We start from the raw sequence: 27,959 nt of genomic DNA on the forward strand, positions 1-27,959 counted from the left end.
TCATCTTACACGCCGTTATAAATAAAGTAAGAATCATTCGTTAGACAAATCGTTACATTATTGTAAAATATCACAACATGTTAATATCTACCGGTTAGGGTCGAGGACCATGCGGTAGAGCCGTGCAGAGAGAACACCTATTACACTCATCGCATAAGGCTTATTGTGTCTAACAATAAGAAACAGAATATCATAGAAATGGGCTTAATTTTCAAGATTTCTCAACAAATCATACGTTTATTTCTTTCAGCCGTGCGTACACGTATGTATATTGTAACATTTGTATCGTATCTACGCGGACGATAATTTATACAAAGAAAGAAGAGGAAAATTTCAACACTGTTTCATCTTAACTCTGTCCTCAGTCTTAACGAATCGAATATATATATATATGTGAAATCGGAATAACCATGGAAAAAAAAGAATCGATCACGCGCAAGGTTCGAACGTCTCACCTTGAAGACTGGCTATTCCAAAATCTGTCAAAAGTTATTTAAAATGTTTTAGAAATTCATAACGAACACGTGAAATTACAAAATCCGAATCGACTTAATGAAAAATATCATCTTGGACACAAATTTGTTTCAATTTTGCAAAGGACCTAAACAACACACTCGGTATAGGACATAAAAATTGACGACAAGCAAAATCAGTCAATATCTCGAGGCTATTCTGTTCTATTCCATCTCTGTATTTCTCTCTCACGACTCGGTTAGACCTCGGCACAGAAACGTACGCTATACACGTGCACCTTGGCCAACGAAACGCGTCGTTGCACGAGAAAGCGAAACAGACACGACGCACCAAAGGTTCAACGAAGCTTCTGATCGAGGTGAGCGACATCGGTTCACCGAATAAATTAACCCTTTGACTTACAACATGCGTTAATCCTGTGAACTCGACGATGTCGGTGTAAGTTTATTATAAAAAACTCAAATGTATTTCTTTTTTCCTTTTTTCCTTTTATCCACTGTAACCAAGTGAACCAAAAAATTGATAATATCTTGAGAATAATAACAATTTTTCTATAATCTATATAAAAACGTTCACTGTTTTAGTAAGTAATAAGTACATGTTAACCCTAGGAAGATTGAAGGAAGTTTGTCGAGCAGCAGCAACGAAAAAATATTGAAATCCTATTATTATTTTAACGTCGAATACCGAACAAGTGAAGATACTAGGTAGGATAATAAGTTCCATCTTTCTAAGGTTAATAGACATATACTGTTCGCAGTCAAAGGGTTAACGTTATCATTTTCTAAATGCTCATTTATTGAACAATCTCGTTTTTCTTTTCTAGGCTAACGGTTTCAAATGTTTTCATTTGGTAACATTGAAAAGATATCAAATAAGATGCAGGCTGATCGACAGCTTCTGTAAATCTAAGAAGAAGAAGAAGAAGAAGAAGAAGAAGAAAATGAAAATTAGAGTAAGAATGGAGAAATTCGTGTGCGAGCTGCTCGATGCTCGATGCTCGATGCTCGATGCTCGATGCTGGATGCAATAATTGTATGAAAGTCGGACAAGAGTAGAAAAATACTGTATACGTAACACGAAAAATAGATAGAAAAAGAAGAAACGGGTGGTAAAGGAGGGCGAACGGAGAGTAACGAAGGAGTTCCAACCTCTCGGTTGCAAATTCCATCCGGTGATGTTTAAACGGCGACATTTTACTGGTGTTGCGTAACTTGTTTCTTACCACTAATACTGTTCGAGACTATTCAACAGTGAATTCCTTATTAAAACTTTCAGTGCCACCGTAATCTTCAAAGATATTCCAGATATCTATTCTAGAAATTCTAGAAATTTGCATTTAAATAACGTTGTTTGAATTTTCAAATTGCCTCGACGAACCTGAGCATCTGACAAGTACAGTGCAAATGAAATCTAATTATGTACAAAGAGAATTTAGGGAAAGATCAATAGTTTCAAACTTTTCACCTATCAACTTGTTCCTCTCCAAACAATTTGTAAAACTGTAACAGGATAAGAATAACTAATTAAAAAAAAGTCGCCATTTAAACGGGTATCTTAATTATCTTTCCTGAAGGAAAAGAATCGTCTGATCCAATTACCTGATAGAAATCGATTCAACGTCAAGCTGTGTCGATCAAAAATTTCTAGGCCAATGACAGATTTCTTTTCTCTCATGCTTAAAATTCATCAAGTAATTGCTTAATCCAAGATAGTTGGAAATCTCTTCGAAAAGAATTAAACAAGAATCAGTCATTCAAACTCCCAGATCTGGAAGGCTCGTGGAATCGTAAAGGTAAAGTTACATAGCACTTTCTTGGAACAAAAGCGAATATATTTGTACACACGATCACTAGTTTCACACTTTTCTTATCTTTCTTTCAATTTTTTTGGTTTTTCTGTTTTCGTTAATCTACGTGGAATCGAGGACCTAAGGATCAAGAGTAAGGCCACGAGGAATGTTAAAATTATTTCTAACAAATGCACTTCTGTTAGCAAATTAATTCTAGTTTATACAAACAGATATACGTCTGAGATAAAAAAATCGTGATAATAGTAATAATTTTTTTCAGTGTACAGTCGCAAGCGATAACGACTTTTCTTGACAAGGGGAAAATGATCACCAACCTTTTAGTTTGACTAGCCTCTTTCACGAGGTTCTAAATAGGCGAGAAACTTGAGTAAGATAAATTTTCTCCTTACCAAAGTAAAGCATCTCTGCACGCAGCCGTACACGCGAAAATTATTCCCCAATATACATGCTTCGTGACCTAACGCATTATCCTCTTTTTCTTTACTGATTCATTATTGCGCCGTTGAAAGTAATCGTCGTTCTCACGAAAATTACCACTCACACCTATACTATATACATATACATATACATATACATATATACACACGCAACAATGAATCACTACTGCAGTCGCCTGATTGCACCAGAAACTGAATAATCAAAGACGAATTTTTATTCCTATCTTTCTCTCTGTTGTTTAGATTCAATGGGATATTGTAAAAGGAGAGTAGGTACACAGATGCGAGATCAGCCTCGAGAATTAAATGAAATATTGTGGCACTTGTTGATGGATCTTGGTTACACCGTCTCCAAGTGTTTAACAATAAGTGAAACGGATTATCATTCGAACAACGGTTTCGATCCTTTGCTCTTCTTCCGAACGAAAACTGGATAAATGGATAAAAATAGAAATTATCACGAAACTTGTGATCGCGATCGATATACAAAGATGTACCAGAATATATTGGCCACGCGGTGTGCCACTATATTCTACGAAAGATCAAAAATATTTACAGAGATGAAAACATTAACGTTAATAACAGTTTCAAAGCATCCTACTCTCGTAGAATATATTGCCACAGGGTAACCAGAAATTCCCGAGACATCATGTATATGATATGTGTACAATATATGTGTATGTGTATATATAATATATACACGGAATACTATAAAATGGAGTGAATCTGAGAATAAAAATAAATACGTCATCGAAACACCGACGAAAACATCGACGATATCCGCTTAATTCGGGAGCGGACAGAAGAACCGAATTATAATAATGATTCTATTAACACGCTGACTACTATGAAGGTGTGACCACCAACAACAAATTTAATTCACTACCTTACGATTTGAACCTTACCTTAATTGAACCATTTCATTCTGCTTGTGTTAGAAGAGGAAAATTTCAATTTGATACTCAATATTTCGAAACGTATTACTTTCTAATATACATATAAAAACTTTAATATCTGATTTAATATTTTTGTCAATATAAATATTATTAATACCATCAGAGGCAATAATCTTTATAAATAATTAGGTTTCATTACTTGAACGATGAGATAATTGCTTCTTTCCCTGTTAACAACTACTGTGCTGCTATTATATACTGTTTTTTCACCGCGTCAGTCAACGTGTTAATGAACATTGTACCTTAAAACGATAATAATAATAAGACACGACGAAAGGAAATCCGGTTATGTATGTAACACGCGAAGCGATTCCTTGCTAGAAACACACTCGTTTATCTTGATCGTTCTCCGAGGATCGAAACGAAAAGAAAGAAAGAAAGAAAGAAAGAAAGAAAGAAAGAAAGAAAAGAAAAGAAAAGAAAAGAAAAGAAAAGAAAAGTTGTTTTGAAACGATCACTAGCGATGGGCATTTTTGTAAATTCCTGAATTTTTACCTGTTCAGTCTTGAAAGTATTCAATCAGAATTGATTCTTGAACCAAAAGGAACACAAACATAATCGTATTCGGAATTCAAATTCGAATCAACAATATCTTATGTATAATTTCATCGTATTTCAACCTATTACAACTTATTACCATTTTCATTTTATTTCACTTCATTCCTTTTTTCAATCAAATGTTTCTTATTGAAACAAGAATTACAATCGTATCGATTACTCTTACTCTATACTCTATATGTAACAATGGAATCGAATTGATTTGTAGCCCATCGCTAGCTGTTATCATAGATCCTCAGGAATATCTGAAAATAAATTCAATCATCCTTTACTTAACGCAATGATCAATGTTTTAATTTTCAGTCTTTTCAGGACACGTTCAAACCTAGAGTCTTGTTCTACAAACAACCGATGAAAAATAAAGAAAAAAAAAAAAAAAACGTGTCTGCCATACATTTGAATTCCAATGAGAGTAATCAATTTTCAATGTTAACATTCGTTTCCATGTTGACATCAAGAAATCTGTTATGTTTCAGGATTAGTAAATGTGATAACAAGATTTCGATCAACAATTTGGTTGAGGGTTTAAGAAGGAATGAACGTCGGAAAGACGGATGCTCAAAACGATAATTTTGGATAATTTTGAATAATTTTGAATAATTTTGAATAAATCTGGAATAATTTTCAACAATTTTGAATAAGATGGTTGAGAAGTTTTCCGCGTTTTGTTTCGTTTTGTTTCGTTTCGTTTCGTTTCGTTTCGTTTCGTTTCGTCGTTCACCTTTATTTTATCAACGGTATGCTCCCTTTCTTTTTCTAGTCTCGTTCAACTACCGTGGCTCGTAGGCCTCGTAGACGAGTTCTGGCACCAGAGCCAATGAAAACGTGGCGGCACTGGCCTGCCTTGCGTACTGCCTTCTCGTCCCGATAGCTTCGTGTTACCTATTATTCTCCTCCATAACCACCTGCTTGAACACTCCAGCGGGCATCTGACTTTTCACCTCGTGGCTACCGAGTGCTGTTGTTCCGTCTTTCGCGATGAACAACTGCAATCCAGTCGCTAGAAGAACAAGAGAATTTCCACGATTGATACCTAACTTGCTTACTATGTTGCAACTATTTTACTTAAGAATGTAATAGTAATAAACCTACTCTCGGAACTTTCGAGATCCGTTTGCTCTAAATTCGTTGCTTTCAGCAACTCATCAATCAGAGAATCCGGATTCGGCCTGGTCACCTCGACCCTGCACAAAATTGAATTTCCCGTCCCATCCTCAGCCTTTCTCCTTCGTTCCAAAGCGGCCTTTGCTCGGTCCAAAGATCCTGTTTCGCTCAGCCCAGAACCGCCAGAAGGATTTCTGTAAAACAAACGTACGAACAATGAAATTCCTTTCCCCTCCTTCTTTTTTCCTACTTTGCTAAATAATCTTTATATGTATGTGTATAACGTCTATTTATACAGAACACCAGCATGGAAACAAAGACACATATTACACATCTACGTAAATACATATATGTATATTCTTCGCTTGAACATCACTCGAGTATAGAGTATTACGCGTGATGGTTAATACCTGTCCCAATTCATCCCCAATTTATCCAGCCGACAAAATAATTACTACGACCCTCCTGATTTTCAAACAAAAAAAGCCAACAATTCCATTCTGGTGCTCGTATTATTATAGTTTGAACGCAGAACAATGAAAAATTAAAAGATCAATCAATTCTGATACACGACACGACACGACACGACACGACACGACACACCGCGTGCAATAAACAGCTACGCTCGATACAAAACAAAGGAACACGAGGATCGTTGTTGTTGTTGTTCTTATTGTTATTGTTGTTGTTGCATTTTGTTCGTTGCAATATAAATGAAAAAGGTGGATGAAAGCGGTGAGACTGATAACGATCATGGGTAGCAATGAAGGCTCTAAAAATGCTTTAAAAAACTGACCCCAACTAATTATTCAGGAAGCTCATGATGCATGATTGAGAATAAATAAATAAATGCAAAAAAAAAAGGGGAAAAAGACAAGACGCTACAATTGTTATAATTACAATGAGTGTTGAATTAAAAAGGGATCAATCTTCATAAATGTCATAGCAATTAAACGGAAAATCTTTGATCAAAGCGAAGCAAACAGACGAAGCAGTTGAGAAAGACTCATTTGTTGTATTTAATATTTAATTAGATTAATTTATAATGTTTTCCTGTTACCTCGAACTAAAATTGAACTTACTTACAATTAGTATTATATCGTTATATCATAATTTCTTTTCTCATACCCATACATTTCATCTTGGGTGAAGATGACAAAGGAAAACACTCGATAATACATCAGTTAAGTTTTTTCAAACTTCTCTAACGAACGAGTCTTTATACAATAAGAAGAGGCAGGAAAGACATTGAAAGAGAATGATAAATAGCTTATAATTAGCCATGAATTAGTAGTTTTCTTCATATCATTTTTTCATGCTGTAAATTAGTACCGGCTGTGAAAATTTATTAGTTAACACTTTACATGTTATCCTTAGGTAAAACCAATCTTTTTTTTTCTTTTCTTTTTTCTTTTTAATCACGCATATATTTTCTGCTGACGTACATGGTATGTTGTGTACATCAATGAAACTGTAAACGTTTATTCTTCAACATTTATAACGTCAGAGACACTATGTAGTATATTTCGAATAAATTGAATTATTCATATCAGCGCAGCGTTTTATTTAATGGTGTAATCGTGATTATCTCGAGCCAATTTGTATATTATAATCAAAAATATGAATTTATAGAATCTATCATAAAATTGACCAACTGACGAATTACAATTAGTAAGCTAACGATAAATACAATAGCTAAGAAGGCTCCTTTGCTCTTCAACACAGTGATCTCCTTGCTGTTTTTCTTAATCGATGAAACCAGTTTTGAAAGAAACAAGCAATTCTGGAAATCAATTATTCAGAATCATATTCAATGAAAGAACCATTAAAGTTCTTTGGATCTGTAAGGTGTTAACTGTAAGGTAAGTAGGTGTACATACATACATACATACGTACATACATTGTATGCATAAGGTCAGGATGTAGAATGATAAAGCAAAAGAAAAGAGAGAGGGGAATGGTGGGAATGGGAGGGGAGAAGACGAGACGAGTAGTGAAATATTGAAAAAGAACACAATATTGAAAAGATTTAAAGACGAAAGCATGGGGACTGACGGTGGGGTTATGCTGTTTCGGTGTTGGGAGCTCGGTGGAACGACTTCCGGTACCCCTAAAGAGGACTCCTCAGAGTCCGCTGGGCTGGTGGCGACCGTAGCCAGCTTGCCACCCGCCCCGTCCAGCAACTTCCGATGACCTCCGCCGATACCCCTGCAAGGATACACAAAGCCATCGAAACTGGAAGCAAAGCTACATCTCATTTCTTTTTTTCTCTTTCTCTAACATTCACCCGTTTTCTTCTCGGATGTGTTTCGTTAACGTCTTAAACTTTTCTACCCGCGATTTAATTATACAACATTTGCACGCGTCGACAAGTTGATTGAAATTTATAGATTCTTTCAATCTATAATGTATCTAATGTCTGTATACGCCGTGGAAATTGCAAATTTTTCGTGATAATTTTTTTTTTCTTCTTTTTAACGAGAGTAGAGAATGCACAGACTCTCTTTTAAAAATCCATTCGTTCTTTAATACCTTCTGACGTACAGCTATTTGCATCTTGCTTTGACTTTTCTAAATATTACATTTAACTGGCTTTGCAAGAAATACCTGAAAAGCTGTTTTAAAATTCCAGAAAAATGGACATGTATACCCATTCGTCGAGTTCCAAGTTATTCAACGTTACATAATTTCTAGACGAAAGACGATGAAGAATAAAATAAACTGTATTTACATTCTTTTACATAATTAAACTGAATAGAAAGAGGTATAAACTAGTATAAACTGATCCTTTTGTCACTGCTGAATTGAATAGCATTTAAAATAACAAATTTACACGTTCAGAAAATGAATACGTACCCAGTATCCAGATTGTACTTATCATCCGGTTAGCTAGTACCTATGTAGTACCTAAATACAATACATGTACGATCTAGGCACCTAAACAGGGGGATATCTTCATTTTGAACACATATAACGAAACACATCCTCTTTCAGCACCTTTGTTACGTGTTAAATACAGTTGCCCTGTATTGGATTTATATACGTTATTTTACACATTATTTTGTAGTTTTTACAAAATTAGCCAACATTTATGATTGACGCGACTTTCATCGTTGCAAAAAACAAAGCGTTAAGAGGCAGAGCATTTAGGAATTGTTTTATCTGTAAATTATGCTTTCTCGTCAACGATTCTAATAAGAGATTTATTAGCATTAACACGTTCGGTGCCATTTAGAATAACTAAATGGTGCCATTTAGGTAACTGGACACGTGGCACAGAACGTGTTAATAAAGCAAAGCGGAAGCTCGTCTCGCTATGAATGTGTACGTGTATGCGTGTGTCTATCGTGTTTGTTAAGCATTGGACTATATATATTATATCGACGCGTATCAAGTTGTCCGTGATAGTTAATTGTCTCGTTTCAAGCATCAAGGGAAATGCATACCTGACCTAGTAAGTATAGAATATAAGCGAGAAAAAAAAAAGTCAACGCATTGATTGTTGTTGCTGATTTCATGATTCATCAAAAGAACTTGTCAAAGAAACAGCAGTTAACAGATCAAGGAATGAACAAAGGGGGTAGTTGAACGCAGAAAAATATCTAGACCAGAGAAACCGAAAGTTCAACCCCTCCCTTGCGCTCAATGGTGTCTAATCGTAAGATGATTTCACGATAGAAAACTAGCGTGAAATAGCATTTTTCTTCCACTTCAACATCAACTTCAAGACTACGCGTTTAAATACCGAATTGTCCTGATTTCATTGTTAAAGAATGAAATAAAGAAACACGGACGACAAGAACGCAAGGGAGCCAAGTGAAAAAATGAAAATGACAAAAGGCAAAAAAGAGAAAACTCGTCGATGAATGAAACCTACCTGAGGTTCTGAGCGGTCGTCGCGGAACGTAGCGAGGCTCTGGGGTTATCGGGCCTATGAAGAGGATCTGGGGAGGATACGGCTCTGGCTTGGTCAGCCAATCGCAAAACAGGGCTTGTTTTACCCTTCTCGATACAATCACAGGTTTTCGATATGCTTCTCCAACCTGGTTGACCGATTCTTGGTTTTGCGACCGGTACAACCGAGTTGCTGCTGCTGCTACTGCTGCGGCTGCGGCTGCGGCTGTTGTTGCTGTTGCTGTTGCTGTTGTTGTTGCTGCTGCTGCTGCTGCTGCTGCTGCTGCTGCTGCTGCTGCTGCTACTGCTGCTGCTATTCTCTTGTTCGCTTCGATCTTTCGCCATCGACGTATTCGAGGCATTATAATTATTTCGCAAATCAAAGCTATTCCCTTCGTAATTCTTTCGCGAGTGTCGTGGCACGTTTTGCGATCTAGGCACCCTGAACACGCCAATCTGTTGCTCCTTGTTGTTGCTTTCGTTCGAAATCGTTGCTACACCGTTTTTTATCAATCTACCAGTCTGGTTTCGTTCGTTCGCAGAAACTGCCGTGACACTCGTCCTGCTGCTACCCTGCTGTCTGTTCACCTTTCCATCGCGAGAAGAAAGAGGACTGGATATCGACCAGAACCGATTTCGTGGGTCCAATAGCATCAAGGAAGACGAGGATTGAGAATCCGAGTCGAGAGACGACTCGGGTCTGGTGGGTAGTTGGCTCGAAGGGTTTTGGGAGACATGTGGGATACGTGGAGCCCATACCGGCCAGGAGGGTGACCTATAAAGATCACAACACAAATATTGAAGCATGCAAAAATAATAATCAACTGAATAATACATAAAGGAATAGTGCCGGTTCAAAGGTTGTCTGTCATCGATGTTACGTATCAAATTGACGATTTCGATGCAAAGAAAGTCTGACACGATTTCATCGCATCAAGGTACATGATTAGCCCTCAAATTACATAAACCTTAATCATTATAGAAAATTAATATAAAACGACTATTTAAATCGATGTACGATTTAATCATTTTTGTCATAATTAATCAGTGCTGTTTCGCGATATTTTTACGTCATCAAATCACGTCAAATTTTCCATGCTCCACAATCGACTGTCTAATATACAGCAACAACAATAACAACAACGACGACGACGACGACAACGACAACAACAACAACAACAACCCAATAGATAAAAACAGAAACGTGAGTATGAAATAAATCCAGAGTCTCTAATTAACAAAAAAGAAAAAAGAAAAAAGAAAAAAGAAAAAAGAAAAAAGAAAATGGAGAAAAAGATGGATGTTTTCGTCGGTACATCTTTCTTGATAGCACTTTGTCGATTTCAACAGTCATTCAAGTTCAAGTTCAAGTTCAATAGCACAGAGAAGAAAGTTAGTGTGCATGGTTCGTGTAAGTACTTTTGTTAAATGACAAGCGTCAAGAAGATTGTCCCGAGAATAAACCGACAACAAAGATCGGAGAACGTATTGTAGGTAAAAGATTGATCGAAATAAAGAGAAGCATACAGTTCGAAAAGCGAAATCAAATAAGCGCGAACGCGTTCAAAATTGCTATATAATCGCGTGGTTCGAAAAAGATTGTCTTAGCGAGTGTGTTACAACGATTATTTGCCGCGTTTTTTTTTTTTTTTTTTTTTTTTTTACTGAACGATTTTACAAGCAACTGTATTCCTGTCACAGTATTTTCCTTAATCCCATATCCACCTAACCATTCTAGCTTACAATCTATGTAAAAGAGTTGAAAATATTAGAGAGAGAGAGAGAGAGAGAGAGAGAGAGAGAGAGAGAGAGAGAAGAAAAGATCTTCAGCTGCTATCGTTCTCAGAAATGCTCTGGAAACGGTAAAATAAATAACAAAGCGATTAATGAAACGCGAAAGTAGTCGAACCGTGGTTCTTGTTATCGTACAAAAAGAATCGAGAAGAGAACTCTGGATCGGTTTTAAAACTGTAATTGACCGTAATTCATTCAGTCCTTCGATCGATCTGGATTAATTTTGAGCCCCTTGATAGCATTTCAAGTAAACAATTAACGCGATGCTACATTTCGAAAATATCTTGAATTAATTTCATTACGATACATGCGGTCGACTCCGAGTCAGGTTCAACTTAGCTTTTCCATAGTAAAGAGGTAACGTAGGGAAAGGAACGTTCCACCATTTCCTTAAATGTAAGTACTATGTGGGAAAGAAGTGAACCAACCTAACGTCAGTAGTAATGTCAGAATTAAGCCAGATCCATTGGACGCTAAGTGATCGAACCTTCTAGCAAAAGATAAACGATTCTCTGCTCTATTTAATTCGACTAAAGGTAGTTTTCAATCCGTCCAACAACTTTCTCGCTCATTCGCCAAGGAAAGAGTTTCGCTTGTTTCTTTCCGTTTTGTCTGCCAATTGGCCAAATGGCCTTACCTAATGTGGCCACTATCACCACTACTGCTCTGTCTACTGTGTTGACTGTGCGAATTCAAAGATCCGTAGCCTGAGCCTTTGCTCAGCTGGCTGGTGTTACTGCTATTACGGGAATGGCCCGATTCTGTGTGCGCTTCAGCTAAAGTTTCCACTGGAAGAGCCGATGGTACGATTTCACTGACGGTTATCGGATCGTACGACTCTGCCCCGCTAAGGAGCTCTGAAAAGTAAATATCACAATGTTATCATTACAGGAAGATGTAGAAATTCGGAGACATAGGAGACATAGGAAATAAAAAGAGAAACATGGGAGTAGTACCCGAGGAAAAGAGGGCAGGCCTCTTTTTAGGAAGACTGCCGAAACCGCTGCTGGCACTTGCTACACTTCCGGCTAACGAACCACTAGAAACATAGTCTTCACGATTGGTACATCTTTCGGATGCACTTGCCTCGTCCGCAGTTACACCGGAAACACCTGGGACACCAGGTACAGCGAGTTGAGTTTGCTTCAACGACGGAGAAGGTCTAAAAGATGATAAATTCGAATCAATTGAAGAAAAATTACACTGGTTACTAGTATAAGCTTACACTTTGAATAGAATATCTCCGGAGAGCATGTTCATTTTAATGGCAACTCGCAACATGGAGTTGTCTTGCCGATGCCTCGCGTCGTAACCTTCCAGAAGGCACCTCGTTCTGCAGAGACCAGCTCCTGCGAATTCGGCGAGGTTCAGGTCGGTGAAGCCGAGCTTCTGAAAGGACCTGCCTCCCTTTAATTCCTGCAAAAGCCACCAACAAGAAAATTCATTCAACGGAAGTTGGCTAGTTAAAATTTGAAGAAACAGAATTCAAGAAATTACCTTTCTGACGGATATCCTCAAAATGCAAGGATCGAGGACACCGGTGGACGCGTTGGCACTCATTTTGCATAAAAACTCAAATTTAGCGTTCCACCTGACTGTGTGCTCCTGGACTTCCTCCCTGAAACCAAGATGAACAATACAAGTATCAAGTAAAAAGAAATAGATAAGAAAAATCTGCATTCACGCAGTCAGTTTTTGAATTTTTTTCAAATGGCTCGATTATCAAAAACATATTACATATAAATCGGTCGGAACAAATCGTTGACGGATGAAAAGAAGAAATCGATGAAAAATATTCTCCTTCCGGTAAGAGAAAGCTTATCGCGTCGCCAACCAAATGTATCGAAATGTAAGAAGGGATTGAATTAGCTACTCGTTCTGTCATTCTTCTCTATATCTAGCAAACTGAATTACTTGCAAAAGTTTAACAACCCTTATTGTTAAGTGAAGGATATTGTTAAGCAAACTACATGTATGTTGCAAATGGTTGCTTGTGTTCCGAAGAAAATGATCATTGTATTTACCGAAACGGAACAGGTAGAAACGTTTTTATATCTTGCGATCAGTTAGTTGCGGAAGAAACTGGGACATCAGAGGGATAGAAGGGACAAAAAGAAGAAACAGAGAAAAAACTGGATTCTTGATTTTTCATTTATGATTCAACTTTCTCTCTCTCTTTTTTTTTTCATCCATCGCCATCCATCGTCTCCATTTCCGGTCGTTGGATAAAAAAAAGAAGACTTTAACGAGGATGAAACGTGATGAGGCATCGAGTCGTTGAATTATATCCAACACGAAACGGAAGTATGTACCCGCTAGACTCTGAATATCGATATAACAAGAGCAATCTTCTACGTCCAAACGTCCTTCTTACGACATTTAAGAATCGTTTGTTTGGCTGGAGGATAACGCGAATATCTGAGCACCGTTACACCGGCAAATTATTATCTAGCCAACGAATTTGATTATCCGAAGGTAACACGGGGATACTGTGGCAGCTCGTCGCGAAAACAGGGCGGAGGCGTTTCATGAAAAACCACGGTCAACAGTTTCCCTGTCAGACATTCGACGATCCAAAAGAATCGAGTGGGATACGAGTGGCTACAAGGGCAAACTGTTGTCCAATCAACGGGACGAGCCAATTACCGTGGAAATTGGGCCAACAACCTATGATCCAACGTGTCGAAAAATTTTGATCTCTGCGGTCGTGAGAAACCAGTCAATTTTCTCAAGTATTGACACTTGAGTGCTCGGAATATGTGAATTTCGATTAATTGATTAGTTGAAATTTCGAGCTCTACAAACACGAACAATCGGAATCTAATTGTTCGAGTCTGGACTTGTCTCGTGTCTGGTGGCAACGGTTTCACAACAGAAAGGTACTACTCGCCGCTACAAAATTTATTGATTACCTACTCAATAAAAGTAGATACACACTGACACGCGTGTGTATTCAGGGAATCGAAACAATCCGGAAACACGATTAACGTGTTTGGCTCGCGTGCCAGACGATGATAGTCTGCCGTGTGTAGTGTATACGTATACAGCCTCTTGCAATGATACCACCGCACATGCTACGTATTATAAAATATTATTTTTCAACTTTACAACAATGGTTCTTGGTTTCATTTTTCATTTTTTTTCGACTTGGTCGAATTGTCCATGGAGCCAGGATTGCAGTGGCTATCTTTCACTGCTGCCCCGGGTACCGTTTCGTCCCCCAGTCCAGGCTCTCCAGGCTTTTCTTCTTTTCTCCGTCACGTTGTTCTCGTTATCGATCCAATGTCGTTCTGGGACGACAGCCGAATAGAATGATTGAAGTAGTGAAAAAATCAAGTTTCGTTATTTTAATAAAGACAGAGTTGGAAAGTTGTGTAGAATAGAGTTATCCGAGTTTCAGCTGCATCAGCCGGTATAATTCACGGATCCACACGAACGATTGCGAGAGTTGCATTAGCCGTGGGCAAGGCTGCTCCAAGGCTGTCCAGATTGTGTGTCATTCGCGGTTTCGTAATCGAGCTCGGTCTCGTGCTTGCACCTTCCTTTTCGTAATGAAATCGGTGCACGCTTCTTCTCGACGTACCTATTATGTATCTATTATGTTATATTGTACTAGTACTTTCACGCTTAGCTTGGCTAGATCGCTACTGAATTACCGATAATAATCAGATTACAGATCTCGCTCGTAACTGTACGAATTCGGTCACAAACAAGTTGCATAGCCTTGAAATACATATTAGAATACTTATTAACCGTAGATAGGATAACGCGTCTTGCTCCGTCTTCTGTGTATGTAGTGGGGAAAAAGCAACCTCCTATAATCGAAATCGAACTATGTACATAAGTACATATGTACATAGGTATTCTGATTCACCTTGCGACCGAACAATGTCTTCACCGTCACGATACGTATTTCAAATTATCTCGCCCCTAATCTCTTCTAATAAATTAACCCACCTTCCAACGACCGTTTTATCGAACGATAAATCTAATTCCACTCGAGCTCCGTGGAAATTAAAAATCATTTTTCCCTGTCAAACCCATCCTCGACATAGTAAATTGAATTTTTTCATTTTCTCATCCTCGAGAAAACTTTCATCACTTTGGTTAGGAAACTTTGGCGAAAGAACTCTTATATCTTCTCATCCACGTAATTACCAATCACCAGTAGCAAGCAGATTTAAGCCAGTTTCGATCTAAGCAGATTTAGCTAATCTCGATAGCCCACATGATGCAAAAGCGTGTTGCGTCAAGTTCACTTTTCCACTGATTGCACAGACTAGACGATCCAAGTTTGTTGTTCGATAAAAAATGACGGGAAGATCGAGAACGTCGAAGAAATACAAAGATTTAGGTACGCTGCGCTTCTAGGTACATACATAGCTTGTACGAGTATATTGAGAAAGAAAGAAATAAATACATATTTGTCTCTTCTTTGTAGAAGAAGCCCGATTTCAACTTTCCAAGGAAGTTGGACGAACCATCAAGATTCGGAAATAACCACCGCCTACAATTGCATTGACGTAACAAACGACCAGGCAAAATTCGATCTTCAATTCCATGTCTCGCTTTTCCGTTAATTCAATTGTTCGATTCATTGACACGTTTGTACACCTCTCGGAATAGATTGTTAAAATTTTCTTTCTTACACGTTTCATTTTTCATTTTCGGAAGAAGAGTGTCGTAAGCTGATTGTCAGAGGAATTCGAAATCGAACGATTAAAGGGTAAATATCGACGACGAAGGGTAAGTGGTGCACGCGATTCCGGGTCGACCAGTTTCAACAAGCGGACTCGATCTTGGTATGAATTTTGAGCGGTTCGAGCCCACTTGGGCAGAAAGAAGGAAAATGAATAATGAATAATTCGATGAAAATTCAAAAGTCTACAACTCCGTGTTCGTAATAGATTAGAACAAGTTACTTGAGAGAGAAAAATATTTTTTTCATGAAAATTTAATCATGTCGAGCAAGTTGCATGAATATGCAAATAAACTTAACTTATTCGAAATCGAACATTTTTTTTCTTTTGTCGGTTACATGCAAAACTTGGTACGGTCGTGTTTTTAAATTAAATTACTGAACTGTTAACAGTTACAATTTCATATGATACTTGTTAAACTCAGAAGAAAAGAAGAAAAAGATAATTTTGCTTCCTCGAAGATGAATCGCGATACCGAGATCGACACGAGCCGGAAGAATTCGAGTCGGCTCGTCGAGGGGGACGATTATCGAATTGACTTGAATCGAAATGCACGCGTCTGAATTGTCCAAGGGAAATGGATAGTGGAAGAGAGCCGTTACGTAGGCGTAGGCTATATGTACAAGAAGCGGAACAGAGCAGGAAAAGAAACGCGGCTTTGGAGTTCGTTTCCGGCGCGGAGAACACGTGTACAAAATACTAATAATAAGACCAGGCTAATTATAAGCTGACAATTAACCGAGACCTTCCGTTCGAGAAATCAACACGATGGCCTCTCAAACATGATTTCGTTCTGACCAAAGAAATGATACAATTTTGAAAGCTAAATCGAAATATTAGATTTAATTAGACGATAATTGACGCGGTTTCAAGCGGCGCGTTATCAATCGTTATCAAGCATTTTATCAGCCGTTATCGCGAGTACCACGAGCCACGTTAATTAGCGATAAAGGTAATTAGCGACGGTGTCGCGTACCGTATTGTTCGATCATCACCTACCAGCTACATACTAGGAAACATCTAACAAGTAATCACAATAAGTAACCAACAATAATTATCATTTAAGGTGTTGAACAGAGTTTTCTGCCAAGCCACGCGTCTATCCGTTATTAACGCAACAATTGATTGTGTGAGACATTGTTGTTCCCTAGGTTCGCACGATCGCGATCGATACAATTCCGAGGATCTTTCTCACGACACTTACGCTAAACGCCCCATCCTCCCTTAAAGTTTAAACGACGCAACGCGGCCTACTGCGAACACATTATCGCCAACGGATCAATTATGGTAATCGTAGAAGTAGAAAGCGAAAGTAAAACTTTTATTTCCCTAAAATCGATACGGTAATCAACAAACTTTGGTGAATCGAGAAACTCGCAAGATGTGTCTTTTTCTAGTTTCTTCTATAAACGCTCTTCCTTAACATCATCTTCACTTTGCATTGTTATTACGATATTTAGATACATAATCGAGATTATCTAATCGTAAGTCGAGAGAATTTCGCTCCTGATGCAACATTCGGATACGTAAAACCCCAACAATTTAACATTTTACCCAACGAAAACTGGGAAAACTGGGAAAACTGGGAAAACTGTATGAATAATTTTTTAATAAAATGGCTTACTATGTAGAAAATTTGCTTCCGATTGTTGACAATGATTCATCGTGCCTTTTGATCAAACTACATATGTAGGTACATATCTACATTATCACTAATGAAAACTGATACGCTCGTAATCGATTCACGATTTAATATCTATCAAACATTGCTTCTCGGAAAAGTTATTTTGCAATAGGAACATACTAGGAGGAGGAGGAGGAGAGGAAGGGAAGGGAAGGGAAGGGAAGGTTTGGCAGCTAAAGAATCGATCAGGAGCGTACATATGTATAAATTAAGAGGGGAACGGCTGCAATGTGAAAGCAATACAAATCACAGCCTGACTTTGGGACCAATGCCAAAGCGCCTCCTAAACATTCTAATCAAGGCTAAAAAAGAGCGGTTCACGCGCGATCCGTTTCTATCTACGCGACCCGATTTCGTTCAACACAATCGACTAGGCTCCTTCCATTCTACAATATCAAAAGCGTTTCGCATTATTTGGATTTTTTGGATTTTTTGGATTTTTCAAATTTACAATTAGTGCTACAATTTACATTAGTGCACAACGACATTAGACGACAACAGCAGTCAGCAATAACAATGAGAAAAACGTTGGCGAGGTACGAAACTTTGAATTATTATCGGTGGCCTCTGGAATGCGATATTGGAGACGACCCTGTCTGCGGAAAGGTTTCCACGCGAGTTCATTTACGATAACGTTCGCCCACGTGACCGGGGCATGAACATAATTAGACTCGAATCAATAACTTTTTCTGAATCAGAAACAACCACCACCTCAACCGATGCGATTCGCCTAGAACCACTCCGATACCATCACTGTATATCTATGTATAAGAACAAGAAAAGAAAAATAATGCCAAAACTTAGCATTCAACATTCTTTGTCCTCGTTACATCAAGAATTGCACCAATTTAGTTTTATTCAGGTAAATACTAGACGTACAACAATTAACGTACGCGTCCGGCAGAGACGTAACTTAAATATAAAAAGATCAGAGATATACGAAATAATAATAGAATCGATTTAAAAGCGGACACGCAGCTTTCTTCTATCTATCAAAGATATCAATGATAAAATCTAACGAGTATCTAAAATAGAGCATCTAACCGATGATAGCAATAGCACGTAGGAGGTAATCGTTTCTCTATCGATCGATGGATTTAAGGTCACGAAATAACCCCAGCTTCGTTCCAAAGCCATATGCATAGAAAGAATTCGAGAAGAGAAGAGAAGAGAAGAGAAGAGAAGAGAAGAGAAGAGAAGAAAAGAGAAACGAGAAAATTCGATGACGCAATTGAGAATAATGCGGTAATCGTCGCGTCGCGTGGTAGAATTGAAATTATTTATCGGCTTAGCAACCTTGCAAAGATGGAGATTATTTTACCAATCGATACAGAGAAATAGCTCTTGCGGATTCAATGGCAATTGTCGCACGATAAATGAACCAAGCCGTGATTTAATCATTCGAATTAGCTCGTCTCTCTTTTTTACCTAGCAACCGGATTTATTGTCGCAATCGGTGTAAAATGATCCAAAACTGTACGTAAACATTATTTCTTCTTCAAACATCCTTCTTTACCACCGAATTCTATCGAATGAAATTAATTATAATTTCGAAGCCCAAGTAACTTTGGTATATCTATACGAAAACATAGTATTCATTATTTCAAAATGAATTATTTGAAAAACTATTATTTCACTAGAATAGGTATGTATGTATCAACGATACAAGATCTAAAGGGTTCAAATCGACCGTTTTACCTTACCTGCTTGTAACTAGAACACGACATTGACCTTAAGAACCTCAAGAGGATGCACGCGCAGCACTTGCTGCACGCCACGCATAAAATTATACACGCGTCGGAGTAACATTTAGGTATCAGGCTAGTCATTAGATGAAGTTGTAAAACGATCGAAAGACTCGATATTCTAATCGTAAGAGTGTAGATATCTTACCAAATTCGTGTGTATATTTCATTATATTATACGTATACATACCTATATGATATTTCAATCTATTAAACATCTTTCGTACAGGTTTTTACATATGTGGGGAAGAGGGGGACGACGACGACACCCTATAGAAAATTGCCTAAAGAGTTTTCAATTTCAAGCATTGCTTGAACACGCTAGCCCGATTTAACCGGAGTTGACCACGATGAGCATAATTAATGAGAGCCAGCTTGAGCAAAGCAATCGACTGAAACTCGTTGATTCGAGTAAAATGTCCCCTAATGATCAAGGTTTCATTATATTGTTATACACAGGCGAAAGAGAGCTTTCGTTACGTTTATTCGCTTTGAATCGGGGCTGCTTTAATCGGGACAAAATGGTTAAAGATGAACACCATCAACGTTTAATCGACCTACTTTCCATTTGCTAATTAACTCTCGAAAACTAGCTGAACTAGCTGAACTAGCTGAACTAGCTGAACTAGCTGCCTTACAACATTCTTTTTTATTCATCGATGGCGTCTCCAAGTTGGTAGCTTAAATTAAAAGGTTTATTATTCGTATTCCTGATATAATTAGAGTTTTCACCAACGAAAGAGATATGAATCCAATCCGGTCATGCATGCGTTACACCAAAGAGCTTTTGCGTCGCATACGAACTTACGAACACTTGTTCAGAGAAAATTCCAACACGATTGTGTCAAGTCCGCAAACAAAAGCGCGCATCAGTCGGACAGTAGGAGAGCCCGGCCTACGCGTAAAGTCCGTCCACGTTTCTCGTCATCCCGGTGATGAACCAACCGCTATATGTACCTCCTTAAACGCGATTCAAAGCCGAATTGACAGCTTCACCTGGGATTTCTCGAGCTACTTCCTTCAATTAATAACGTTTCTCAATTCGAACAAGGATTAGAAACGAACCTGTCGTCTCCTTTAAAAGCCCAAAGCCCGAAGCCCGAACAGTTCATTTCTTTCACCCGCGTCTTGGAAAGAATCAACCCTCTCTGGCTGAGCCATCGATTAATAAAAAAGAAAAAGGAGATGATAAACCGTTCCAGTTTCGTTTGCCGAGTCACCGAAACGAATGTTGGAAAACTCCTTTCCGCGGAAGGAAACTCGTTACATATCCAGCGTTCTCTGCTACAGCGGCACAGACATGACAATTCTGGTTCGACAGAAATACAATTCTGGGGCGTCGAGTGCGTGTTCGTGTTCAAGTTCGACTAATCGATAAGTTTCTTCACTGTAAACTGTAGGCTAAACAATGTCTGGCACGTGGCTTACCGTGCCTCTTAACGGTCGAAAAGGGATTTTTGAGACGAGTAGACTTTGCAAGGGTATCTTCTAACTTGCGATCAATTTGAAATTTCAACGAAAAGAAAAAATGAAAAATGAAAAGGTACATACATCTTTGGAATTTCATTGAATATCGAAAACTCGAATTGGTCAAGCTGACGAAGCTGAATGGTCGAAAAACTGACCAATTGAGCGATAATCGATAAAGAGAGGAAACGGAGCGATCGACAGACTCGCTTTTTCTTCTTCGTTAACTGTTCGAACATTTTAAACAATAGGTAAATAAAGGTTTGATGGAGACCCAGATGGCCTATATGTATCATAATTTTCACGTTTTTCCATTGATTTATTCTTTCAAAGAATACCAAGCAAACAAACTACACCGTTTGACCTTTCTGACAGGATGCTTTTTATCTGGTCTCGAATTTTCAATATCGAAGGTCGACCATGGATGCAAGTACTGGTCAAGGTTAAGCAATCAATGCTGGGGAAAACTGTGGCTTGGCATCGGGCCCTAGCTATCTACATCCCTGCTACGAAGACACTGAGAAAAAAACAAACTACCCTTTTTATACTTGCTCGTTTTAACGACACTGATACTCGCCTCAATTCGCCACAAAAAGCAAATTAGAATTGCTTTTGATGGAAATTTCAGGCTGGCAAGGAGAAAATACGCCTCGTGGATGAGACACGAGGGAGCTCGCGAATATATGTATGTATCCAGGAACAAAGGCAAAACGCAGCCTTGGCCAAGGTCGACATTGCACTATGCCACTATGCCACTATGCCACTACCGATAGTGTTCAAGCACATTAAAAATAGGTTCGAACAAAGGTTTCCTATAAAAGGAACTTGAGATATAAACGTGTCCATTTTCTGAGTACATATTACGTTACGGAAGCATCGTAAATACATGATATTCCATTCTGTGCAGTTGCGCAAAGTACAGTTGGATTTGACGGGCTGGTTCCGAAGCACAGAACGAGTAACTGTTGGATTATGTATAGGTATACGTACTTGAAATATATTTAATTATTTTCAAATTACTTTTATCTCATTCTGACTCGATACCGAGTATCCAGATGGAGGGATTTTCAAAAGAAAAGAGACGCGAGCTCTCCGTTGGTAAAGTCGTTATTCAGGGTGAAGGGGGATCATATATCGGACTGAGAACTTGGCTAATATGTACAAAGTTCTTACAAAGTTACTATGTACATACCAGGAAATTCGAGTGATTCTCGTGTTTCGTGGAACAGCAGGAAATCTAGGCTAACGCATTGTCCCACCCACTCACCCAACCACCCTCTTCTGACCTGAGGATGGATACTCCTCGATAGAAAAGCTGAATGAAGACGAACCATGGAGAGAGATACATAGATATCTGTTGGCGCAGCCGCGAAACGATCGAACAACGGTCCACCCACGCGACACGAGCAACCTCTTCTTCTACCGATTCTAGATTCCAGATTCCAGATTCCAGATTCCAGCTTGTAGATTGTAGATTGTAGATTAGCAACGTTCCTAAATACTTTGTACGCGACCAAACACGTCATTTCCTTCTTAGGACACTAGTTTCATCGATTAGTTACCACCGTGTTGATCGTTACGACCATCATGATTAATGTTTCTGCCCTCGTGTCGCGGACGTTATGAATAATTTCAAGATGGAACATAACCAGATTCGGTAAATAAAGGGTTATCAATGCGAGAACCATTGCAGCTACCGGCAATGCCAATTTTTCCAGATTCAAATTTGAAAAATCTGCAGAAGAAAGAAGAGAGAAGCAAAAACAGTGTTAAAATATGGTATTACATAGGTATAAACAACATCTCGAACGTGAACACGGTTAAAACATGACCCTTCGTGTCCCTACGAAGTTCTCCCTACGAGACTTCAATCCTCTATATGTACTCTATTCTGCAAATACATATGATATATGTATGCACGGTTATAACCAACCGTCTCAACACATAGTAGGTATCCATACATAATCGTTCCTGTGGATACACGCAGAAATATTCAGCGCTTTGCTTCGGGCCGAGCGTTATAATCGGGTGTTTCCTCATCACTGCATATTGAAGCAGTGTCAGGTCCTCCACGATGGCCATTCGCTTCCACACAGCACACACGAAACACGAAACACGAAACACGAAACACGGGACATCGGACGACAGGACATTGTCCATTATCATTCTCCTCTCTTCTCGTCTACTCCTAATGTAGACGGTGTCCCTAAAGGTTGCGGGCAAATTGATACGATCCGTTAATAAGCGATTATTAACAAGATTTCTCCAAATTTCCTAGTAAATTTATGCGTGAAATAATACATTATTAATCTTCTAATTAATCTTCTTCGTTAACAAAACAAGTTTTTTCTAAACGATTCACTCCGATTTCTTCTCTACTCTTGTCTAATAGTATTTTCACTAAACGAGTATGTAGTTGAAACTTTCCTCTTTCAATTTTCGCGGCTTATAAATCAGAACAAGAACGAATCACCGTACACTACACTTTCTATAGCGGTATCGAAGCTGAGAGAATCGCGCCCCGGTTTCTCTTTCCTCCGTTTCCCACCGTTTCCCACCGTTTCCCGCCGTCTCCCACTGTCGCTTTTCTTTTCATCGATGCTGACTTTCGAAACCTAACGATAAGTACAGGATTCTTCACTGTAAAATCACTATTGTTACTGATTTCTAACGATCAGCAGAACGTAATTTGGTAAGAATCATTAATCTTTCTCGCGTTGAAAAGACCGTGTACATATGACAATATACATATTGTAGGTACCTACATTCTAAATGATATACAACCGGGGACTACATACATATGTATACATAGCTAATCCAATTCATTTTCCAACGACTTTCCTCCCGTAATTTCCATACCAATCTTTTTTACCATCTTCGCGAATCTGCTTCTTCAAACTTTTCGTCACGAGACACGGTCTATTTCCAGCCCCTACCCTAGTTGATCCGATTCCACGGAAGGTCATGGTTCAAGGTAAAGGACTACATACATACCTGACGACTAACGATCAATCCAACTTTTTCTCCATCCCTGTAAGCCTTTCCACCACTCGTCGTCTATTTCTAATTATTCAATTTTAATCATTCATCTATCACAACTTATTATTAGAGAAGCGCGCGTGAACGAGAGAAAACTCGGTCGAAACTTGCATCGTTCTCGCTGACATAGATTCTTTCTGCTGCTTTCTTATGCTATTTTCAAAGAGCTAATCGGAACAAAGAGAAGACGGATTGAATTTCTTAATTCAATCACAAACTACCAATTCTGTGAAAATCCTGTGAAAATTCTTGACTGTAATAAAATTTCAGGAGAGATCAAGAGGTGCTTATTTCGGAAAACTCGTTTGAAAGATGCAAGAAGGGAAACTTTGACGATTGCAGTTATTCGAGAAAAAAATCTATCTACAATTCTACCAAAACTCTCTTAACTCTTAACAACAATAGCTAATAATCATTCCTTCTTTTCCTGGCAATGAGTTTTTTCGGTTTACTCGCGGCAAAACGTGTTCGGTAAACTCTATGCGAGGCCTCGATCGATTCGATTCGATTCGATTCGATTCCGACCTTCCTCCGTTCGATCTCTCCCGTTGAATCCGCTTCGAGGAAAAGCTGTGTTGTATCCTTGACTCGAGAAGATCTTGGACTCGGGAAATCGAGGGAATACGAAAAATTTCCATCTCCATTCAACGATTACAAGCTAACGGACTTGATAATTTCGATAATCGAAAGAACTGCTAACGATAACAGATAGAATTCGTAGAAAATTCTGTAGAATGTATCTTTCTCTCTCTCTCTGTCAAATGATTATGAACAAACCGAGACTGTGCTAAATTTTCCTTATACAGTCAATCGCGATTAACGAGTCAAAGTGTCCGTCGAGATAAACTTTAAGAAATCTTTTCCTCTGTTTAGATAGATAGCTTTAAAGTAGACCAAATCGCCCGTTTGGTGTCACGGTGAGCAAAAATAAAAAATCGATCCTATCATTTCCTTTCTTCCTTGCTATCCACTTTAATCGGACCACCTCCACTCGGCTATTTTTTTACCCATCAAATACTACATTCTATGTATACTTAACGCTTACTAAACCTTTTTTATTCGCCCTGATATTTCAACCTTCCCCCTCTGAATATCCAGAAGTAAAAAAATATATATACATACACACATCGAATTGAGTATCCTCCTCCTTTTCGAAGTCGGAAAAATGAATTCTCCTACTATCTTGTACTATCTTGTAAACCGGAACATAAAATCGAAAAGAATCGAAAGTTAGAAGATGGAAACCTTGTTACCGAGTTGACGATGCAACGATTAATTAGCGTCGAGAGCACATGTTTCATTCACAATTCACAGCCAATACACGGCGAAACGCGCTTCCGGAGCTGTACTTTCAACAGGAACTTAATCATATCCTACTAAAAAAAGAGACTATGTAGTCTAATTCGAGCAGTCGTAAAACGTTGTTCACCAAACAGAAGCAACGCGTGTTTAGGAAATTCTAATTGCTGAAAAATCTGACAAGTTTATCTTGTCTTTAAACATAACGAGATGCCAAAAAAGCTTACACATACGTAGGTAATTTTACAAACTTTCGACTTTATTCCTAAATATAACTTTTTCTTTTTCTTTTTTATTCTCAGCGATACTCGATACACCTTCACCTAGAGTCTATGAACAACCTGAATAAATCAACGCGTATCGTCGGTATTCTACTTTCTTCGTCGGAAAAAAAAAAAAAAACAATATCTATATAGATACAAATTTCCAAATGAAAAAGAAAAGATTAAACAAGATAATAAATCAGTTAAGCTTACCTTGTCGAATGATCGACGAAAGAACCACCGTCTAAAAGTCGAAGTTTGGCGAACAGTACTGCGTTCACGAACGGTACCGCGGTCAACTCTTCCAGGTCCACCTCAACCGAGAATTTATACTTCTTCTTCTTCATCATGAAGGCCATATCTCAGAGCGGAGCCAATATATATACACACACACACACACAATTCTCTTTTAATCAGAATCGAGCCAGTGGACTCGCGACGATGATTTTCCACTAAATACAAGCATCAACGCGAAAATATTTCGATTCGAAATTTTTATTCTCACAGAGAACGATCGTCCCCACTAACTCGTCTTATATTTAATAGAAAAAGAAAAAAAAATATATATATATATATACACACACGTGTGTGTGAGGGGTATGTATATATAGGTATCTCTTGGCGTGTTTCTGTTTTGATAATAAGGCAGTTCCAACTTCCCTTTCCGTCTTTTTCCCTTTTCGAATGCACAAAAGTTGCCTTGCTTTCTTCTTTTATTACAAGTAGATTGGTTATTTGATTTATAACAATCTCCAGCGACGAAATTGAACGTTTGAAATCGACCGAATAGATCTCGTTCGAAGCCTCTTCAACGACATGTTGGATTATTATTATTATTATTATTTTTCTTGACGCTCCCGATGCTCAGAAACAGCGATCGTTCTTGTACGCCATCCTCGTTGTCGAGCCTGAAAAATTCAGGGAATCATGTCAGTAAAAAAAAAAGTATCATCTCCTAACAACGTCATCTGACAAAAGGTTAGATAAAAATAAAAAAATAAAAGAAGGAAAGAAGGAAAGAAAAAGGAAAAAAAGGACCATTCAGTTCTGAAAAGAATCGTTGGTAAATAAACAGTGCGGTGTCGTTGTTCGTGGGTGAACGTTCTCGCAGGCGAATGTCAGTGAACCTTTATCGACATTTCCAATAGGCATGTTCGCACGACTTCGTATGCTACTACGCTACTACTCTACTACTCTACATGTATGTACATACATACATACATATGTATAATAGCTAGTTACTACCCTTCCGCTCGGCAAAGATGTATCCTCGACGGGTACGATGCGACAGACAACTCGAAAGCAATCGTCTTTTGAAAATGTTAATTACTCGAGTAGAAACGTGCGAGTAAGCGAAAATGAACGTGCACTTCCTCGACTCGGCTTTCAAGCCGCAAACTAAATGACCAACAGTTGTTGTCTACTACAAACTAATTACAAGATACCCTTTTCTTATGGACCACGTGCATAACCTATCAAACATCACAGATCACGTGGAATAAAACAAACACGAGATAAACAAATTCGCAAGTATATTGTTATCTCGAACAAAGTTTCAATTGTTACAATCAACGGTACATACCAAGTAATTTTCAACATATCAACTTATCAAATTATATATCGATTAGATGGAAGAAGAATTGATACTTATATATGTATGTAGATATAAGGAAACTTTTCACCTACATATTATTATTGTATATTATCGTGTCGGATATGGGGGGAGAAAGCATCCCCTTCTAACGGACATTCTCGAACGAACCGAGTACATAATACAAAAGTAAAAATTGTACAGCGTTTTATCGTGATGGCAAAAGTAGTACGTAATCGTCGTGTGCGGTTTGCAATTACGATAATGCAATGCGATAAAAAAAATAAATAAATAAATAAAAATAATTTTCAATTACGCACACACATTCGCGTTGCTGTTCGTCAAAAACTCAAGGCGAGAATATTATGATTTGTATAAAGAAAAGAAATAAAAAACACTACTTATTCGTCGCATTTCCGTCACTGTAGTTTACATATTTAAACAAACCAACTAAGTATCTGTCACGTGTTCACAAAGTACGCTCCGTTTATATGTATGTATAACATACGAAATTTACTTATACAAACGACGAGAGAGCATCCTAAGGAAATAACCTAAAAACGGATTTTAAAATTACGTACCTTTAAAAGTACATAATTCGACTATTTTCAGCTTAATGGATGGTAGAAACGACGCCCGAATACAAATCCCGATGACATTTTCCAACTGACATTGGGCTTTTCTAAAGATAACATTATACACGAGAATAAACAAGCGACAGATACATGTGTATGTATATGTATATCGTTGTCATTCGGCTCGTCCATTGCAATGACAGACCCGTGGATATTAATTTCCCAACAATTCCGAGAGGAATTCTGCACCGATATTTTATTCCTCCCTCTGTCAAACGACCTTATTATCACTGACAAATGAAACGTTAACGATCGTGTATCGCGTCGTTACAATATACATATGTATGTAGGTACTTATGTATGTATGTATGTATGTATGTATACCTCGTTTTTTTCTTCTTCTTTTACTTTTTGTATCTTCTTTTCCAAATCGAATGCAAACAATACTCGATGAGAGACAATCTACCGTATTGTCTCAACGTATTGTGCAATTCGAAAACAGCAATTGCAATGAGATAAGGAATCGTTCAGCGCGGCGGATTCGATGCTTCACAGAAATACAAAAA

The 27,959-nt window shown here is 38.2% G+C and overlaps 1 protein-coding gene across 4 annotated transcripts in view; it reads right to left on the reverse strand.

Moving 5' to 3' along the window:
- The window catches only part of LOC114877601 (serine-rich adhesin for platelets), a 28,464-nt gene continuing 505 nt past the window's right edge, over positions 1-27,959 (reverse strand). The window contains exons 1-10 of one of the 4 annotated variants that reach the window (XM_046288272.1): positions 27,400-27,625; positions 25,441-26,135; positions 12,528-12,648; positions 12,256-12,446; positions 11,987-12,192; positions 11,668-11,887; positions 9,220-10,011; positions 7,398-7,550; positions 5,331-5,536; positions 1-5,238 (exon numbers count right to left, since the gene is read on the reverse strand). In XM_046288272.1, the coding sequence (XP_046144228.1) occupies positions 5,117-5,238; positions 5,331-5,536; positions 7,398-7,550; positions 9,220-10,011; positions 11,668-11,887; positions 11,987-12,192; positions 12,256-12,446; positions 12,528-12,648; positions 25,441-25,586 (2,157 nt within the window). In that variant the 5' untranslated portion in view covers positions 25,587-26,135; positions 27,400-27,625 and the 3' untranslated portion in view covers positions 1-5,116. Of the gene's footprint in view, positions 5,239-5,330; positions 5,537-7,397; positions 7,551-9,219; positions 10,012-11,667; positions 11,888-11,986; positions 12,193-12,255; positions 12,447-12,527; positions 12,649-25,440; positions 26,136-27,399; positions 27,626-27,959 lie in introns of those variants that run through there. The other 3 variants (XM_046288271.1, XM_046288274.1, XM_046288273.1) reach the window with 3 other exon arrangements.

The sequence above is a fragment of the Osmia bicornis genome, chromosome 12, assembly GCF_907164935.1.
Source record: "Osmia bicornis bicornis chromosome 12, iOsmBic2.1, whole genome shotgun sequence".
Classification (NCBI taxonomy): Eukaryota; Metazoa; Arthropoda; class Insecta; order Hymenoptera; family Megachilidae; genus Osmia; species Osmia bicornis.